General features: G+C 35.9%; 1 protein-coding gene across 1 annotated transcript in view; it reads left to right on the forward strand.

Annotated features, from left to right (window-relative positions):
* The window catches only part of PCDH11X (protocadherin 11 X-linked), a 773,446-nt gene that overhangs the window by 81,334 nt on the left and 670,823 nt on the right, over window positions 1-21,289 (forward strand). The window contains exon 3 of the mRNA XM_032620904.1: window positions 13,984-16,476. Coding sequence (XP_032476795.1) covers window positions 13,984-16,476 — 2,493 coding nt within the window. The remainder of the gene's footprint in view (window positions 1-13,983; window positions 16,477-21,289) is intronic.

Consider the following 21,289-nt stretch of genomic DNA (forward strand, 5'->3'; position numbering starts at 1 on the left):
GTCTCCTGGCAAGGAATAAAATATATTTATTTTAAAGGTGAAAAAAAAAAATCTCCTTTGTTCCAGCCCATAACATTATGAATTTAAGTTAACACTTTAATTTTTTAAAATTAATTTATTTATTTTTGCTGTGTTGAGTCTTCGTTTCTGTGCGAGAGCTTTCTCTAGTTGTGGCAAGCGGGTGCCACTTTTCATTGCGGTGCACGGGCCTCTCACTATCGTGGCCTCTCTTGTTGCAGAGCACAGGCTCCAGACGTTCAGGCTCAGTAGTTGTGGCTCACGGGCCCAGTTGCTCCGTGGCATGTGGGATCTTCCCAGACCGGGGCTCGAACCCGTGTCCCCTGCATTAGCAGGCAGACTCTTAACTACTGCACCACCAGGGAAGCCCCTAAGTTAACACTTTTAAACATTTCAATCTGAATGCTTATTCCAAATAATATAATCAAGTAGTTTGATTATTCTCCTTGTTGGAAGACACAGAATAGTGACAATGACACACATCCATAAAAAAGGAAATAGATAGATTTATCATACATCACCACAAAAAATCCTTTAAGACAGAAGTTAGTATCAAGACACTACCATTTTCAGTGACCTTCCCGAGTACGTACTCTTTTGTTAAAGAGGAAAAACAAACAAGCTGTTCCTAATGTTGAAATCTGATGAAACAAAGAAAAAAAAGTCAATGGAAGGAATTACTTTTCTTGGGACTAACATTAAAAAAAAGAACCATATGCTACAATATCATTGTTCTATTAAATAGTCTTTGCTAAATATCAAATAGATAAAATAAACGTATGATATCTTAAACCTTGTGCATGGCTTTGCCAAGATTAACACCAGTGCTGTTAATATTTTAATGTAAATTCTTTTCTTCCGAAGAGAGTTGATACTTTCTTAAATACATGACTTTCCTTTCTGTAATATAACTTTAAAGTAAGTAGGGACTTGGTGACTTCAAGGTTATTGTCAAATATGTGACTAATGGCTCAGGTCATTTTACATGTAATCCATTTTTTATTGTATTTCCCTTGACAGTGCTACAAATGAATGCTGAAAGAAATGTTCTTGAAATAGTGCATAGAATCTAAATGACATCACAATGTTGAATATTTCAGAAAGAGTTGCTATCGTCTTCAGTAGTTCTAGGCAGCCTATAGCAAACCAATGAACTTTTAATGGAATTAAAGTAAATTTATTATAGTACCAATTATATTTGTATTAAGAATATTAAATTTATTTCCCTATTGTTTTCCAAAATAGCCATATCTCTGTGGTTTTATCCATTTGAAACTATGCAAATAGATAAACACTGGCATTTCTCTGGCCCAAAGATGTATCAGTAACAGTAAAAAAAAAAGAATTTTTTTTTTTTAAAGTCAGGTTAGCTCTTGATAAATCAAGCAGTGGTAAAGCTCAGAAATACATTTTTAGTCTTTCCCCCAGCATTCCTCAATCTACAGAATAAACAGCTTTTATGTAAGCAGTTTTAGAATCCAATCTCTTTGGAACTATTTTTAGTACTTACTGGCACTGTATGCATTTTCTGGGCAACTGTACTAGATTTATAGCTCTGGAACTGCTGTGTTATTTATTACCTTCCAATAGGCAATAAAGTGGTGTCTTGCACATGCATATGTCAAAAATGCTAAAGTTTAGTACAATGGTTCAGCTAATTCTTTCACAGAAGAATAGGCAAAAAAATAGCTTTTAATTCAGCAAGGAATATTCCTTATTCATTTTTTTCAAAAGCAAAAATACTTCTCTTGGGAATTTCATATCCAGCACCAACTTTCTTTTCCTTAATTTTACAAATCCCTACAAAGAATTAAAGTCTCCGATGAGCTTAATAACATCCTGCTTATTTCAGCGGTTTTTGTCCTAGATTTGCAAACTCATCTTAATTTTGAATTTAGGAAGAAATGCCACTCACAAATGAAATTAGTTTTTTGAATTACATGAGGTTATTAGAAAGTCCCAAATTTTTTCTTAACCTGAACTGGAATTGGCAATTTTGTGTACATGAGATCAAACTATTTTAAGACACCAGGATCCAAAATCAACGTATAATGTGTTGCATTCAATTCATATAGTATGTTGTTTTCTTCTTTGAGTTTTTGTTGTCTCTTTTTTTTGTTTGTACATATGGGTGTTTGACAGATGTAGGGTTTTGTATTTTGTCAGTACACAGGCCACTTACCAAACTAAGTACGTGTCATTATTTCTTCCAAAAATAAAGGTTTACAACTAGGCTATAAATTTTTACCAGAGATTGACACTGTAGCTTATCATATCCCTAACAGAAAAAAAATAGTTGTTTTATAAAATAATTATGAAATTGTTTTTTGGACAATTTAATTAAAGCAAAAGAAAAAAAGCAACCTGAGTCAACAATTACAGTATATTCCTATTCAAGCACAGACTGAAAATTAAAAACAAGAACAACCAAACTTTGCTCTTTCTCTTTTTTTTCTTTGGAAATAGGAATTCTCTTTTTAATTTGTGCATTTATTCATCTAACAAACGCTTATTTAATGTGTTCGTATATGCTGGGTGCTATGTCCTTAGAGATCATACATATAAATGAAGCTTGAGACCATTTTATCCTACACTCACATTCATTAATGTAATAGAGGCTTAAGTAAATTACCGAGAGAGACACACAGATGAGTGATAGTTCTCTCACCAAAGGATGACCATTTGGGAGAGATAGCAAAGGATTTTCTCAATATTTTTTCCCTATAAACAAGGGGGAAATAATTCTAAGTAAGTTTGGAATTCAGGATACTACAATTATCCCAAAGCTCTAACTATTTTTTTTTTGTATATAGGACATATCTACGGTAAAGGTAGCAAGGTGATAAATTAAGATACCATATATCTTTATTTCTTCTTTTCATCTATCCCATTGTTTTCATGTCAAGGTCTAACATATGGCAAAGAGCTTCAGGTTTTTTCATGGTTCATATGGATTTGAATGTCAGTTGAGCTAACTGACATGGGGTAGAACTAATGTTGGATCCATGTGTTAGTCATTCTTTATTCCTGAAGGAGACAAGACAGAGGAACAGCCTTGGAATAGTCATTCATTAAAGATAGTAAGCTCATGTTGGTACCACACTTTAGCATCAGACTTAGGTATCTGTCCAAAACTTTGTTGAAAAGTATTTATGTCTTATATGTAGGCAACTCCTTTTCAAATTACTGGGATAATACAAAATGTATTTATTTATTTTTATTTATTTATTTAAAAAATATTTTTATTGGAGTATATTTGCTTTAAAATGATGTGTTAATTTCTGCCTTAGAACAAAGTGAATCAGTTATACATATACATATATCCCCATATCACTTCCCTCTTGTGTCTCCCTCCCTCCCACCATCCCTATCCCACCCTTCTAACTGCTCACAAAGCACCGAACTTATCTCCCTGTGCTATGCAACTGATTCCCACTAGCTATCTATTTTATATTTGGTAGTGTAGATATGTCCATATATACACTACCACTCTCTCACTTTGTCCCAGCTTACCCTTCCCCATCCCTATGCCCTCAAATCCATTCTCTAGAACGTCTGCATCCTTATTCCTGTCTTGCCCATAGGTTTTCCATGACCTTTTTTTTTTCTTTTAGATTCCATATATATGTGTTAGCATACGGTATTTGTTTTTCTATTCTGACTTACTTCACTCCGTATGACAGACTCTAGGTCCATCCACCTCACTACAAATAACTCAATTTTGCTTCTTTATATGGCTGAGTAATATTCCATTGTATATATGTGCCACATCTTCCTTATCCATTCATATGTCAATGGACACTTAGGTTGCTTCCATGCCCTGGTTACTGTAAATAGAGCTGCAATGAACATTGTGGTACATGACTCTTTTTGAATTATGGTTTTCTCAGGGTTAATGCCCAGTAGTGAGATTGCTGGGTCGTATAGTAGTTCTATTATTATTTTTTTCAGGAACCTCCATGTTGTTCTCCATAGTGGCTGTATCAATTTACATTCCCACAGACAGTGCAAGAGGGTTCCCTTTTCTCCACACCCTATTCAGCATTTATTGTTTGTAGATGTTTTGATGATGGCCATTCTGACCAGTGTGAGATGATATCGCATTGTACTTTTGATTTGCATTTCTCTAATGATTAATGATGTTGAGCATTCTTTCATGTGCTTGTTGGTAATCTGTATATCTGCTTTGGAGAAATGTCTGTGTAGGTCTTCTGCCCATTTTTGGATTGCGTTGTTTGTTTTTTTTGATATTGAACTGCATGAGCTGAATATAAATTTTGGATATTAAGCCTTTGCCAGTTGCTTCATTTGAAAATATTTTCTCCCTTTCTGAGTGTTGTCTTTTCATCTTGTTTATGGTTTCCTTTGCTGTGCAAAAGCTTTTAAGTTTCATTAGGTCACATTTATTTATTTTTGTTTTTATTTCCATTTCTCTAGGAGGTGGGTCAAAAGGCTCTTGCTGTGATTTATGTCATAGAGTGTCCTGCCTGTTTTCCTCTAAGAGTTTGATAGTGTCTGGACTTACATTTAGGTCTTTAATCCATTTTGAGTTTATTTTTGTGTATGGTGTTAGGGAGTGTTCTAATTTCATTCTTTTACATGTAGCTGTCCAGTTTTCCCAGCACCACTAATTGAAGAGGCTGTCTTTTCTACATTGTATATTCTTGCTTCCTTTATCAAAGATAAGGTGACCATATGTGCATGGGTTTATCTCTGGGCTTTCTATCCTGTTCCATTGATCTATATTTCTGTTTTTGTGCCAGTACCATACTGTCTTGATTACTGCAGCTTTATAGTATACTCTGAGGTCCAGGTACCCGATTCCTCCAGCTCCATTTTACTTTCTCAAAATTACTTTCACAAATCGGGGTCTTTTGTGTTTCCATACAAATTGTGTAATTTTTTGTTATAGTTCTGTGAAAAATGCCACTGGTAGTTTGATAGGGATTGAATTGAATCTGTAGATTGCTTTGGGTAGTAGAGACATTTTCACAATGTTGATTTTTCCAATCCAAGAACATGGTATATCTCTCCATCTAGTTGTATCATCTTTAATTTCTTTCATCAGTGTCTTATAATTTTCTGCATACAGGTCTTTTGTCTCCTTAGATATGTTTTTACCTAGGTATTTTATTCTTTTTGTTGCAATGGTAAATGGGAGTGTTTACTTAATTTCACTTCCAGATTTTTCATCATTAGTGTATAGGAGTGCCAGAGATTTCTGTGCATTAATTTTATATCCTGCTACTTTACCAAATTCATTAATTAGCTCTAGTAGTTTTCTGGTAGCTTCTTTAGGATTCTCTATGTAAAGTATCATGTCATCTGCACACAGTGACAGATTTACTTCTTTTCCGATTTGGATTCATTTTATTTCTTTTTCTCCTCTGATTGCTGTGGCTAAAACTTCCAAAACTTTGTTGAATAATAGTGGTGAGAGTGGGCAACCTTGTCTTGTTCCTTATCTTAGTGGAAATGGTTTCAGTTTTTCACCATTGAGGACGATGTTGGCTATGGGGTTGTCATATACGGCCTTTATTATTTTAGGTATGTTCCCTCTATGCCTACTTGCTGGAGGGTTTTTATCATAAATGGGTGTTGAATTTTGTCGAAAGCTTTCTCTGCATCCATTGAGATGATCATATTGTTTTTCTCCTTCAATTTGTTAATATGGTGTATCACACTGATTGATTTGCATATATTGAAGTATACTTGCATTCCTGGCATAAACCCCACTTGATCATGGTGTATGATCCTTTTAATGTGCTGTTGGTTTCTGTTTGCTAGTATTTTGTTGAGGATTCTTGCATCTATGTTCATCAGTGTTATTGGCCTGTAGTTTTCTTTCTTTGTGACATCCTGGTCTGGTTTTGGTATCAGGGTGATGGTGGCCTCGTAGAATGAGTTTGGGAGTGGTCCTCCCTCTGCTATATTTTGGAAGACTTTGAGAAGGATAGGTGTTAGCTCTTCTTTAAATGTTTGCTAGAAATCGCCCGTGAAGCCATCTGGTCCTGAGCTTTCGTTTGTTGGAAGATTTTTAGTCACAGTTTCAATTTCAGTGATTCTAATTGGTCTGTTCATATTTTCTATTTATTCCTGGTTCAGTCTTGGCAGGTTGTGCATTTCTAAGAATTTGTCCATTTTATTGGCATATAGTTGCTTGTAGTAATCGCTCATGAATCCTTTGTATGTCTGCAGTGTCAGTTGTTACTTCCCCATTTTCATTTCTAATTCTATTGATTTGAGTCTTCTCCCTTTTTTTCTTGATGAGTTTGGCTAATGGTTTGTCAATTTTGTTCATCTTCTCAGATAACCAGCTTTCAGTTTTATTGATCTTTGCTATCGTTTCCTTCATTTCTGATCTGATCTTTATGATTTCTTTCCTTCTGCTATCTTTGGGGTTTTTTTTGGTTCTTCTTTGTCTAATTGCTTTAGGTGTAAGGTTAGGTTATTTATTCAAGATGATTCTTGTTTCTTAAGGCAGGTTTGTATTGCTATAGGTTTCCCTCTTAGAACTGCTTTTGCTGAATCCCATTGGTTTTGGGTCATCGCGTTTTCATTGTCATTTTTTTCTAGGTATTTTTTGATTTCCTCTTTGATTTCTTCAGTGATCTCTTGGTTATTAAGTAGTGTAATGTTTAGCCTCCATGTGTTTGTAATTTTTACAGACTTTTCCTGTAATTGATATCTAGTCTTATAGGGTTGTTTTCAGAAGAGATACTTGATACGATTTCAATTTTCTTAAATTTACCATGGCTTGATTTGTGACCCAAGATATGATCTATCCTGGAGAATGTTCCATGAGCACTTGAGAAAAATGTGTATTCTGTTGTTTTTGGATGAAATGTCCTATAAATATCAATTAAGCCCATCTTGTTTAATGTATCATTTAAAATTTGTTTCCTTATTTATTTTCCTTTTGGGTGGTCTGTCCATTCGTGAAAGTGGTGTGGTAAAGTCCCCTACTATGATTGTGTAACTGTTGATTTTCCCTTTTATGGTTGTTAGTATTTGCCTTTTGTATTAAGATGCTCCTATGTTGGGTCCACAAATATTTACAATTGTTACAACTTCTTGGATTGATCCCTTGATCATTATGTAGTGTCCTTCTTTGTCTCTTGTAATAGTGCTTGTTTTAAAGTCTATTTTGTATGATATGAGAACTACTTCTCCAGCTTTATTTGATTTCCAATTGCATGGAATATCTTTTTCATCCCCTCACTTTCAGTCTGTATGTGTCCTTAGGTCTGAAGTGGGTCTCTTGTAGACAGCATATATATGGGTCTTGTTTTTGTATCCATTTAGCCAGTCTGTGTCTTTTGGTGGGAGCATTTAATCCATTCACATTTAAGGTAATTATCGATATGTATGTTCCTATTACCATTTTCTTAATTGTTTTGGGTTTGTTATTGTAGGTCTTTTCCTTCTCTTGTGTTTCCTGCCTACAGAAGTTCCTTTAGCATTTGCTGTAAAGCTGGTTTGGTTGTGCTGATTTCTCTTAGATTTTGCTTGTCTGTAAAGTTTTTAATTTCTCCATCAAATCTGAATGAGATCCTTGCTGGATAGAGTAATCTTGGTTGTAGTTTTCTCCCTTTCATCACTTTAAGTATGTCCTGCCACTCCCTTCCGACTTGCAGGGTTTCTCCTGAAGATCAGCTGTTAACGTTACGGGGATTCCCTTGCATGTTATTTGTTGTTTTTCCCTTGCTGCTTTTAATATTTTTTCTTTGTATTTAATTTTTGATAGTTTGATTAATATGTGTCTTGGTGTGTTTCTCCTTGGATTTATCCTGTATCGCACTCTCTTTGCTTCTGGACTCGATTAACTATTTCCTTTCCCATATTAGGGAAATTTTCAACTGTAATCTCTTCAAATATTTTCTCAGTCCCTTTCTTTTTCTCTTCTTCTTCTGGGACCCCTATAATTTGAATTTTGGTGCGTTTAATGTTGTCCCAGAGGTCTCTTAGACTGTCCTCATTTCTTTTCATTCTTTTTTCTTTATTCTGCTCTGCAGTAGTTATTTCCACTCTTTTATCTTCCAGGTCACTTATCCGTTCTTCTGCCTCAGTTATTCTGCTATTGATTCCTTCTAGAGAATTTTTAATTTCATTTATTGTGTTGTTCATGATTGTTTGCTCTTTAGTTCTTCTAGGTCCCTGTCAAACATTTCTTGTATTTTCTCCATTCTCTCTCCAAGATTTTGGATGGTCGTTACTATCATTATTCTGAATTCTTTTTCAGGTAGCCTGCCTATTTCCTCTTCATTTGTTAGGTCTGGTGGGCTTTTACCTTGCTCCTTCATCTGCTGTGTGTTTCTTTGTCTTCTCATTTTGCTGAAATTACTGTGTTTGGTATCTCCTTTTTGCAGGCTGCATGTTCGTAGTTCCCGTTGTTTTTGGTTTCTGCCTCCAGTGGCTAAGGTTGGTTCAGTGGGTTTTGTAGGCTTCTTGGTGGAGGGGACTAGTGCCTGTGCTTTGGTGGAGGAGGCTGCATCTTTTCTTTCTGGTGGGCAAGTCAACGTCTGGTGGTGTGTTTTGTGGTGTCTGTGACCTTATTATGATTTTAGGCAGCCTCTCTGCTAATGGGTAGTATTGTGCTCCTGTCTTGCTAATTGTTTGGCATAGGGTGTCCAGCACTGTACCTTGCTGGTCGTTGAGTGGAGCTGTGTCTTGGCATTGAGATGGAGATCTCTGGGAGATTTTCGTCGTTTGATATTATGTGGAGCTGGGAGCTCTCTGGTGGACCAATTTCCTGAACTTGGCTCTCCCACCTCAGAGGCATAGCCCTGATACCTGGCTGGAGCACCAAGAGCCTGTCATCCACACGGCTCAGAAATAAATGGAGAAAAGAAGAAAGAAAGAAAGCAAAAGATAAAATTAAATTAAATGGTTCTAAAATTAAAAAACAAAAATAATTATTAAAACAATTTTAAGTAATTAAAATAAAAGAAAGAAGAGAACAACCAAAGCAAAAAATCAAATCCACCAATGATAACAAGCACTGAAAACTACACTAAAAAATAAAAGAAAAAAAAAACAGACAGGCAGAACCCTAGGACAACCGGTAAAAGCAAATGTATACAGACAAAATCACACAGAAGCATATGCATGCACACTCACAAAAAGAGAAAAAGGGGGAAAAAAATATATATATATAGTTGTTCCCAAAGTCCACCTCCTCAATTTGGGATGATTCATTCTCTATTCAGGTATTCCACAGATGCAGGGTACATCAAGTTGACTGTGGAGATTTATTCCGCTGCTCCTGAGGCTGCTGGGAGAGATTTCCCTTTCTCTTCTTTGTTCGAACAGCTCCTGTGGTTCAGCTTTGGATTTGACCCCGCCTCTCCGTGTAGGTCGCCTGAGGGCGTGTGTTCTTCACTCAGACAGGACGGGGTTAAAGGAGCAGCTGCTTCAGGGGCTCTGGCTCTCTCAGGCCAGGGGGACGGAGGGGTACAGAGTGTGGGGTGAGCCTGTGGCGGCAGAGGCTGGCATGACGTTGCACCAGCCTGAGGCATGTCGGGTGTTCTCCCGAGGAAGTTGTCCCTGGACCATGGGATGGTGGCAGTGGCGGGCTGAACAGGCTCCCTGGAGGGGAGGTGTGGATAGTGACCTGTGGTTGCACACAGGCTTCTTGGTGGCTGCAGCAGCAGTCGTAGTGTCTCATGCCCATCTCTGGGTCCGAGCTGATAGCCACAGCTCACGCTTGTCCCTGGAGCTTCTTTAAGCAGCGCTCTTAATCCCCTCTCCTCGTGCAACAGGAAATAAACAGGCAAGAAAAGTCTCTTGTCTCTTCGGCAGTTCCAGACCTTTTGCCAGACTACCTCCCATCTAGCCGTGGTGCACTAGCCCCCTTCAGGCTGTGTTCATGCCGCCAACCCCAGTCCTCTCCCTGGGATCTGACTGAAGCCCGAGCCTCAGCTCCCAATGCCCACCCATCCCGGCGGGTGAGCAGACAAGCCTCTCGGGCTGGTGAGTGCTGGTTGGCACTGATCCTCTGTACAGGAATCTCTCCGCTTTGTCCTCTGCACCCCTGTTGCTGCGCTCTCCTCTGTGGCCCTGAAGCTTCCCCCATCCGCCACCCAGAGTCTCCGCCCGTGAAGGGGCTTCCTAGTGTGTGGAAACCTTTCCTCCTTCACAGCTCCCTCCCTCTGGTGCAGGTCCGTCCTTATTCTTTTGTCTCAGTTTTTTCTTTTTTCTTTTGCCCTACCCAGGTACGTGGGGAGTTTCTTGCCTTTTGGGAGGTCTGAGGTCTTCTTCCAGCATTCAGTAGGTGTTCTGTAGGAGTTGTTCCACATGTAGATGTATTTCTGATGTATTTGTAGGGAGGAAGGTGATCTCCATGTCTTACTCTTCCACCATCTTCATGCCCACTCTGAAATTTAAATATGTAAACTAGCAAGTCATTTGTAGAGCTCTAAATATCTGAGTGGGGGTGGTAGGCACAAAATCCCCTGACCTGAACATAGATTTTTATTAAAGAAAATGTAACGTCTTAGAACAGTCCAGTACAATAGAACTTTGTGTAATAATGGACAAGTTCTATATCTGTGCTGTCCAATGCCATAGCCACTACTCAGATGTAGCTATAGGAACTGAAATGTGGCTAGTGAGACTAAGGTACTGATTTTTTTTTTATTTTATCTAATTATAATTAATTAAAATTTAAATGTAAATATGTGTGACTAATCGCTGTCATATTGGACAGAGCAGTCATAGAAGACAGAAGAGCAGTATGAACATTGTCCATTATCTTGTATGTATATCTCATTATCATCTTGAAAATTTGAAAAATCTATCTTTTAACATTACTGTCACGTCACATATAATAGTTAAGGACAGGGCTTCCCTGGTGGCGCAGTGGTTGAGACTCTGCCTGCCAATGCAGGGGACACGGGTTCGAGCCCTGGTCTGGGAAGGTCCCACATGCCGCGGAGCAACTAGGCCCGTGAGCCACAACTACTGAGCCTGCGCGTCTGGAGCCTGTGCTCCGCAACGAGAGGCCTCGACAGTGAGAGGCCCACGCACTGCGATGAAGAGTGGCCCCCGCTCGCCACAACTAGAGAAAGCCCTTGCACAGAAACGAAGACCCAACACAGCCAAAAATAAATAAATAAATAAAAATTAAAAAAAAAAATAGTTAAGGACAGCAAACATGCTGTTCTTGGGTTTTTCAAGTGTCATAACCCTTCATTCATTTGCTTGGGAAAGCAAAGGTCAATGCAAAATTCAGGCAAACACATAAGACTAAGCTCTAAATATACAAACACAAAATACATAAACATAAATGAATAAAATTAAAAATTAAAACTAGCATATTCTTTTCCCCAGATGTATTATAGTCATAAATTGGATAATTGAGTCTGAAACTCAAGACCTTCAGTTATTCACTTGTTGTTTTTAGGCTATATAATATATGCTAGTTCCCCCTTATATAACCTCTAATAATTCTTTATAATCTACTTTTATAGCCCTTAGTAAAAATGTAATTATTTTCAATTAACATAAATCTATTAGTATCAACATCAGTAGATACTTAGATTGCTATTGATTTTCCCTCATCTTAGCTAAAATTTAATTTCCATTACATTAGCAAAATATTTTTACTTACCACTATATCGCCAGTGCCTAGAAGAATGCTGTGACCATATTAGCCATTGAATATTGGCATGCCAAGAATTAACAAAATTGTATTAAATGCAATGGATTTCTGTGAAGTTCAATTCAGAAGCTATTTTTTCTACCCATAGGTGAGACATTCCAGATTTGAACCTTCCTAAAAGCCTTTTGAAATATCATTACAAAAGTAAAATTATCATTAATCACTGTTTACCTAAATCAAATTATAATAGTAAATACTGTATGTATATTTAATATTATTGTTGTAAAATTCTTTTTTTCTTAAAATATATTTGCTAATTTTAACACTCGTAGATAGGTATTACATGAAAAATATTATCCTTGGCAAAGAAAATTGGTTATTGCTTTATATAAGTAAAATATTAATAGAATGCTCATTTTAGTTTATGAATTAAAACTAAGATTAATACACATTGGTTACCTTGTAGGAAATTTTTTTTAAATTATATTGAAGCAAAATGATGATTTTAATTAATATTTCTGAAATGCCACCTTAAATTTCATAATAAAAATTTAATTCTTCCATCAAGATATATTATGGTCTGGATTTGAATAAAAGAGTAGGTGAATCTAAACATACACAAAAAATCCAAAAAAATGCAGAAATATCTTCAAGCAATTCATGAGGAAAAATGTAGTTGTACTTAAGTACTGTACTAGATTTTATGTAAGCAATTATAACACTTTGATAAGTTATAAAAGATAATATGACCATATAATCTCACCATATATTCTAGTGGTCCCTGAAAACCTGATATCGTTCATTGGTTTCTAACATTTAGGATCTTATTTTAGAAACTGGTATGACAGAACAATGAGAAAAAACCCTCAGATGCTCTCCTGTTCTTTCAGGACAGAGCACATAGATGAGATCTCAATAACTGATCTTCAGCACATGTCAGCAACTTTTATGTTAAAAAATATATTGAAGAATTAAAATTGTAGTGTGTGGTTGTGTGTGTGTGTGTGTGTGTGTGTGTGTGTGTGTGTGCATGCATGTATGTAAGGGTTCATAAATCACCCATGTACTAGGAATCTTAAGATCTTCTGATCTTCACAGCCTCCAGTACCTTTCTATCTTATTCATTTCTGTCAAAGTGCTACAGGTAACACTGGCTAGAACTGCACCTGAGAGCCAGTGAATGCTACTCCTCAATCAGCTATCAAGATCACTGTTTGTCTGTGTAGGGCTTATCTTATTGTAGTTCAGAGAAGGGACTTTAAAATTTTTTATTTTCTATTGATAAATTGGACTTTATCAAAATTATTTGACTATTTTAAAGACTTATACAAGAGTATGAGATCCTCTGTGTGCTGATAAACAATAGCACTTAAGAGAGCCCAAGCACTTTAAGAATTTTACAGTTTTATATTAATTGAACCACTTCCTTGAGGGTTTTGAGGGAAGCCAGAACCAGAGGAAACTGATTTTAAACATTCCCATAATCTGACTTTATAGGCATAAAGAAAATATAGGTACTGTTCCTATAGCAATATTTTCCAGTTTGACATTTTGGCATGTTAGTTTCAGTTCATTGTGCATGCTCATTAAAAAAAAAAATAGAAGTTAAATAACATTGTTCTGTTAATCTCTAAAAAAATGTATGGCTTGCAGGATCTTAGTTCTCCGAACAGGGATTGAACCTGGGCTCCGGCAGTGAAATCACCGAGTTCTAACCACTGTACCACCAGGGAATTCCCAGAAATTTCATTTTTAACACCTGTTTCTATAGGGGAAAAAAAAGAAAGTCTGTGTATTTTGCACAAGGTTTTATTCTTATCAGAGTTTGCATATTTTCTCCCTTTGCCAAAGTTATTAGCTGTATTTATTAGATGTGATATATGCACTTTTGTCTTGGATAAAGATTTTATACTTGCTTGTTACTTCTGGTGGTGAAAAGGTGTCCTAGACAACTGAAATCTACAGCAAGATATTTTAATTCATTTGGAGTAACCATTTTTAATTCACTTATAAGTTCATTCACCATGTGAAACTTAGTGATAATTCTTTTTAAAATTCTACATACTTGTTCATTTTGAAATCTTTAATAGTTCACATAAATGTTACATTTATCACCACAAAGTGCTACAACCTGAAAAGCACTTAGAACATCTTCTAGCACAACTCTAATTTCACAAATGTGTAGAGATGTTAAGCATCTTGTTTGTGGTGACAATATTAGTTACTGACAAAGTTGGGACTTAGAACTCAAGTCTCTGGCACTTATTTTTGAGTTGAGCCTATGTCATATGACTTCAAGGAATTGAAAACTGGTCTCATTAAATAATAATATAAGCTAAAATGTTTCCTTCTATGTTTTCCAGGGTCAAAGTATTTTTGGGCTTGATGTTATTGAAACACCAGAAGGAGAGAAGATGCCACAATTGATAGTTCAAAAGGAGTTAGATAGGGAAGAGAAAGATACATATGTAATGAAAGTAAAGGTTGAAGATGGTGGCTTTCCTCAAAGATCCAGTACTGCCATTTTGCAAGTCAGCGTTGCTGATACAAACGATAACCGCCCAGTCTTCAAGGAGAATGAGATTGAAGTCAGTATACCAGAAAATGCTCCTGTAGGTACTTCAGTGACACAACTTCATGCCACAGATGCCGACATAGGTGAAAATGCCAGGATTCACTTCTATTTCAGCAATCTAGTCTCCAACATGGCCAAGAGGCTATTTCACCTCAACTCCACCAGTGGACTTATCACAATCAAAGAACCACTGGATAGGGAGGAATCACCAAACCACAGGTTACTGGTTTTGGCAAGTGATGGTGGATTGATACCAGCAAGATCAATGGTGCTAGTAAATGTTACAGATGTCAATGATAATGTCCCATCAATTGACATAAGATATATCATCAATCCAATCAATGGCACCGTGGTTCTTTCAGAAAATTCTCCACTCAACACAAAAATTGCGCTCATAACTGTGACAGATAAGGATGCTGACCTTAATGGTAGGGTGACGTGCTTTACAGATCATGAAGTCCCTTTCAGGTTGAGGCCAGTATTCAGTAATCAGTTCCTCCTAGAGACTGCTGCGTATCTTGACTACGAGTCCACAAGAGAATATGCTATTAAATTACTGGCTGCAGATGCTGGCAAACCTCCTTTGAATCAATCATCCATGCTCCTCATCAAAGTAAAAGATGAAAATGACAACGCTCCAGTTTTCACTCAGCCTTTCATAAGTCTTTCTGTTCCTGAGAATAACTCTCCTGGCACCCAGTTGACAAAAATAAGTGCAATGGATGCAGACACAGGGCATAATGCTGAGATAAACTACCTGCTTGGCATTGATGCTCCATCTGAATTCAACCTGGATCGTCGTACAGGCATTCTGACTGCAGCGAAGAAACTGGATAGAGAAAAACAGGAAAAATATTCATTCACAGTTCTGGCAAAAGATAACGGGATGCCACCTTTAATAACCAATGCCACAGTCTTAGTGACTATTCTTGATCAGAATGACAACAGTCCAATTTTCACTCACAATGAGTACAACTTCTATGTCCCAGAAAACCTTCCAAGACATGGCACAGTAGGACTAATCACTGTAACTGATCCTGATTATGGAGAAAATTCTGCAGTCACTCTCTCCATTTTAGACGCAAGTGATGATTTCACCATTGATCCACAGACTGGTGTCATCCGACCGAATATTTCCTTTGATAGAGAAAAACAAGAATCTTATACTTTCTATGTAAAGGCTGAGGATGGTGGTAGGGTATCACGTTCTTCAACTGCCAAAGTCACCATAAATGTGGTTGATGTCAATGACAACAAACCAGTTTTTGTTGTCCCTTCTTCGAACTACTCCTTTGAATTGGTTCTGCCATCCACAAATCCAGGCACAGTGGTCTTCACGGTAGTTGCTGTTGACAATGACACTGGTATGAATGCAGAGCTTCATTACAGCATTGTAGGAGGAAACACAAAAGGTCTGTTTATGATTGACCAAACAACAGGCAACATTACACTGAAGGAGAAATGTGTCCTTGCAGACCTTGGTTTACACAAACTGGTAGTCAAAGTCAAGGACTTAGGACAACCTGATTCTCTCTTCAATGTTGTAAATGTTAATCTATTTATGAATGAGTCAGTGACCAATGCTACACTGATCTATGAATTGGTGCGCAAAAATATTGAAACACCAGTGACCCAAAGTATTGAGACATCTGATACATCCTCACCATCCAGTGACTATGTCAAGATCGTGGTTGCCATTGTTGCAGGCACCATAACTGTCATCCTTGTTATTTTCATCACTGCTGTAGTAAGATGCCGCCAATCACCACACCTTAAGGCTGCTCAGAAAAACAAGCAGAATTCTGAATGGGTTACTCCAAACCCAGAAAACAGGCAGATGATAATGATGAAGAAAAAGAAGAAGAAGAAGAAGCATACCCCTAAGAACTTGCTGCTTAACTTTGTTACTATTGAAGAAACTAAGGCAGATGATGCTGACAATGATGGAAACAGCGTCACACTAGACCTTCCCATTGAACTGGAAGAGCAAACCATGGGCAAGTACAACTGGGGCACTACACCTACTACTTTCAAGCCTGACAGCCCTGATTTGGCCCGGCACTACAAATCTGCCTCTCCACAGCCTGCCTTCCAGATCCAGCCGGAAACTCCCCTGAATTCAAAGCACCACATTATCCAGGAACTGCCTCTTGATAACACCTTCGTGGGCTGTGATTCCATCTCCAAGTGTTCCTCCAGCAGTTCTGATCCCTACAGCGTTTCTGAGTGCAGCTATCCAGTGACAACTTTCAAGACCCCTGTGTCTGTACACACCAGACTGGTAGGTAATCCAAGTTTCTAAGTAACCTTTCTAATTTTATATTTTTTAATTATTTTCAGTTGAAGTAGGACTTTACAGAATCTACTGACTCAACTTGGGATCAAAATGATCGTGTTCTGCAGAAGTATCTGAATAGATATATGGATTCATTTTAAGTTTGGTAGAAAATCAGAACAAAATGACTCCTGATTGGAGGAAAATTGGGTGAGGAATGATGATTATAATAGGGACAGTGTTGTCTGTAGATGGCAGTATGACACTTCTTGCTAGAGAATATACTGGAAAAACTCCAAAATAAAGGGTCATGGCACTGTCCTCAGTACAGTTGTGTGCATGAGGATCAACACAGTCATGGCTAGATACATCACAGTAAAACCTCTTGGAATCTGATAAACAGGTCTTAATACTTAATGGTATTGAGACTTCCAGCCTCACTTGGGAAAATCTGTGTCTACCCAAGATAATCAAATAGCATAAAGATATCCCCCCCTACCCACCATTCCCCCAAACCCCCACAATGAAAAGAGAGTGTCAATTCCAGATTAGGAACTCACCATTATTCTGGTTCATAAATCTGTATTAACACAATGTAGCAAGAATGGGATTAGGAAAATGAAGTCATGCTACTCACTCTCACCTTCAAGCCAGAGAATGAAATATATATGAAATCTCTACTTTAGATATCCATTTGAGTACCTGCATATTCATGCAAGGTATTAAGAACCCTTCAGGAGACATTCTTAAGAGATAATGACTTTTTGAAAATGAAATATTATTGCTTTCTCTAATGGGCCTGAAGGAAATTATGCACATATTAAGACCCAAGATATCTGTATACAATAATTTAAAACCCATTAAATTTATGAAAACAAGAGTTTATACAGTCTTTTTTATCTGTATTCCATGGAGAAATGAATTAAAATATATCTAGAAATTCATAACTAAAGTAAATGATTTAAGTATTTTTATTTCCTTAATAAAGTCAAGTGATAGAATTTATCTACATTTTTTCTCTGGAAGTCATGCAGCATGTTGATTTTATCATTTCGTCTGTGTTACACTTAAGAAGGTCTTCATATCAGTTTCAGTGAATAAAACTTTTGAAAACCTATGTAGGCTTAATTAAATAGTAGTAATGTGAAAGTCAGAATAGGTTTCCTCTCACCAAAGTTAGAGATATTAAAGAAGTCTATCAGGATTCAAAATAACAATAAAAATAATTTACCATAATTTAGGAAATGCTTTTAAGAATTGAGGTCACTCATGGATTTGCATAGTTAAATTATACAATAACGTTAACCTTTCTCTCTTACTCACACAGTGAAAGTAAGATACTAATTCAGTTGTGGGTGCATTTTTGTTACAATAGGTTCATAATTATGCTATCGCAAATGGTAAAATAGAACTCTACTCTCTTTGTGGCGAGTTTCTGTTATGCTTTGAATGAGTTTATAGGGCAGTGGTTATTTCTACAGTTCACATGAGCCTCATGGTTTCTGACCAAGGTGGATCTTAAATGGGTGGCAAACATAACAGATGCCGAATATCTCATCATGGTATGTTTGTGTTTTTATTTAACTATTAAAAAGGGTGCTCTCATTTTCTAATTCTCATTGCTATCATTCGGTTTTTTGGAAACATTTCTCAACAGAAAAGTATTCTTTATGAATAGCACTTTATGTGTGTTGTATATCCTAATAGCACTTTTCCCAGGGCTAAATTTGTGACTCACTTAAAAATCTATACAAAGGGTGGGGTTTGTGAATTATTTTGCAGAGCATCATTTTTAATAGATTGGCTTGTGAAGTTAGTTAGAAGAGCAAATTCTGGTTTCAACTGTTTTTGAAAGCATGGAGATGTTTTAAGAGCTAGACTTATTTTACATGATGACATGAACATACAGTAAGTAAGGCATAGATGAAGGAAAATATTGAAGTGTTTTCCAAATATCTTCCTCTTTTATTGTTTTTTTTGATATTTTGTAATCCTGAGAAAGTCAATAAAATTAATAACTTTTTCATTCGGGTATTTTATTTTATTTAGCTAAGAAATTTTTTCCTAAACACAGAACAGTAACTTCATGAGATAGGCAAAATAAGGAAAGTAAATGCTAATGAGAATAAATTCTTGGCTATCATTCGGTTTTTATTAGCTAAAAGGAGTATCTTAGAATCAGTGGGTTCTCAGATGACTTATTCTATTTTTTTCTCATCTTAAAAAAATAGGTAAATTGTATATTTCATGTCATTGGTTCACAGAAGTTTCAGATTAATTACTAAATATCTTCTGGACATGAATTGGTGAACTTAGGCAGACTAATGTGATACTAAAAATAATTTGAATCCTTGTATTTTGTACTACATTTGCAATGTTCTTCACCCTTTCTGTATACGCTTCAATTTCTGATTAACACCAGGAGAGGCATCTTATATTCAGTGATGTTGCAGAATGCGAAAAAGTTAAGTGAGCACTGAAAAAGAACTCGTGTATTTATAAAAATTCAAATACAGTAGGTGTCTTCTTTTTAAAGGAACATCATACAAAATGAGGAAAAGTGTCAGACAGTAAAATAAAAATCCATTGTTCCTTAAAGAAATTCTGACAGTGAAATAAAATACTACTGTTATCAGAAGGCAGAATTATATTCAATTGATTTTAAACAAAGTGAGAAATATATTTTCAAAAGGAGGGTTTAGGGTGATATTTCTGTTTAGTTCATTACTCATCTGAATAGAAATATGAAAGTGAAGAAATTAAATGGTTCTAGGAGGCAGTAAGGTATAAGGGAATTTATAAAAACTTTCATGTTTTTAAAAAGGGAATCAAATACTTTCTATAGTTTTTTTTTTTTTTTTCTGACTCGTGTTCTGAAAAAATATGGAACATTTGTCAGATAGAAACGTATCTATTGCACAAAACCATTTATACCTGGGGAATATGAGGATCCTCTTTGATATAAATTTTTACAAGTATTCTGGAAGGCATTTTTGTATGCATATATTATAGTAGAAATTAAAACATGAAATTTAAAAGATGACCTTACAGTGTACTTTATATTAACGTCTTTCAGAGCAAGCAGATAGTGTTTGGTGCGATTCTAGAAAAACAATAAGAATAATCATTTTAGAATCAATTTTGATAATTGTTGTATAAAAGAGATACAATGCCAAAACGAAATCTTGCTTAACACAGTTCTTCCATTAAAATATTGTGAAGACTATACATTTGTAAAATAGGGGAACAAAAATGAACTTATTACTTTGAAAGGGCCTTCTGTGTACAAGTCACTGTCTTAGTCATGTATTTGAGGTACTTCATTTCAAAAAGAAATAATTCATGGTTACATGAGTGTAGGTATTATACATGGATTCAAAATGGTAAGAGGAGTCTGAGTTAGCTTGGAATAGGCTTGGTATTTACTACTGTTACATTCCATAACCTTGATATTATGCATCTGTATTTTAGCAATGTGAATTTTAGCCATGTAGCATGCTTGGCAACTAAGACTCCTAGAACACAACCATCTGATTTTGATAACATGTTATTTTTCTTGTCCTAGACTGATTCCAGGACATCAACTATTGAAATCTACAGTGAGATATAACTTTCTAGGAACAACATAATTCTATTCCCCTTCCAAAAAACTCCAATGATTTGTGATTTCAAAATTTGGCTAAGATCATTTAGCTTGTAATCTGGATTTCCCACTATAAAAGCAAGCAAAACAAAAACCACCTTAAAAAATATGTCCCACTGAACCCCATGCTTACTTTAGCTGTAATCTTGCAATCGAAATTTTAAATTTGTGGAAGAAACAGTGCAGTGTGATAAAAAAAAATGTTTTATCATGCTGTTTCTCGATTTGCTTCCTCTGAATGCCAACAAGTGTGATGTAATATAATGTGTCTTGATGTACAAACTGATGGTTAATATATCAATCATGAAACATGGAATTACTTGCCCTGTCTGATTGCTGAAGAATTTAAACATCATCTGCGGGAGTTTGGAAGTGAAGCTGAACTATCCAAGCTACCCTCTGAAAGGTATCCAAGGGCAAGAGATTTTCTTTAATATCAAAAATACAAACAGCAACAACAACAAAAAAACACTTTAGATCATTTTTTGGAAAATATTCACTACTATAGTGTGGTTGAGAAAATAATTATAATTACCCATCACTCTGCTGAAAAGTTAGATGATATAAAATAATTTTAATGGGTTTTTATGTTGATTGTAATCATGTTGTTCCACTACTTTAATCATTAAAAAATATTTTTGTTGTAATCATGTTTCTTTTTTTCTATAAATACTGTAAAAGAAAGAAGTTTTTTTTCCTAATTTTATCTATCAAAAGAAGAATGTAAAGTTCTTTATACTCCCTGATATTTTGGGGAAAAAAAAGTACTGATGTTTCTTATATAGTGAAATATAATTCCATTCATATGTGAGTAGAGACAAGGATTTAAATAGTATATTTTGAAAGATTTTATCTTAATTTTGAAACTACCTAAGAAAATATAAGCTACTAGAGTCAAACAGCTAAATAGATCTACATAATTTCTCTGGCATTAAATTACTGAATATATTTCATTGATTTGAGTAATTTGGCCTTTAACTCATTCTTCACAATATGTTGATTAATCAGTTTCTTACACAAATGACTAAATGCCTCAAATTTGGTGTACATTAAATGTATTAAAGAAAGAATGATGTGTCCCAATTTTACATTGTATTCTTTAAGCTGCTTATGATTTACTAACAGTACTAACAGAATTTTTTTAAAAGCATTATTTCTTGGGGCTAAAAGGGAGTA

This window comes from Phocoena sinus, chromosome X (assembly GCF_008692025.1).
Source record: "Phocoena sinus isolate mPhoSin1 chromosome X, mPhoSin1.pri, whole genome shotgun sequence".
NCBI lineage: Eukaryota > Metazoa > Chordata > Mammalia > Artiodactyla > Phocoenidae > Phocoena > Phocoena sinus.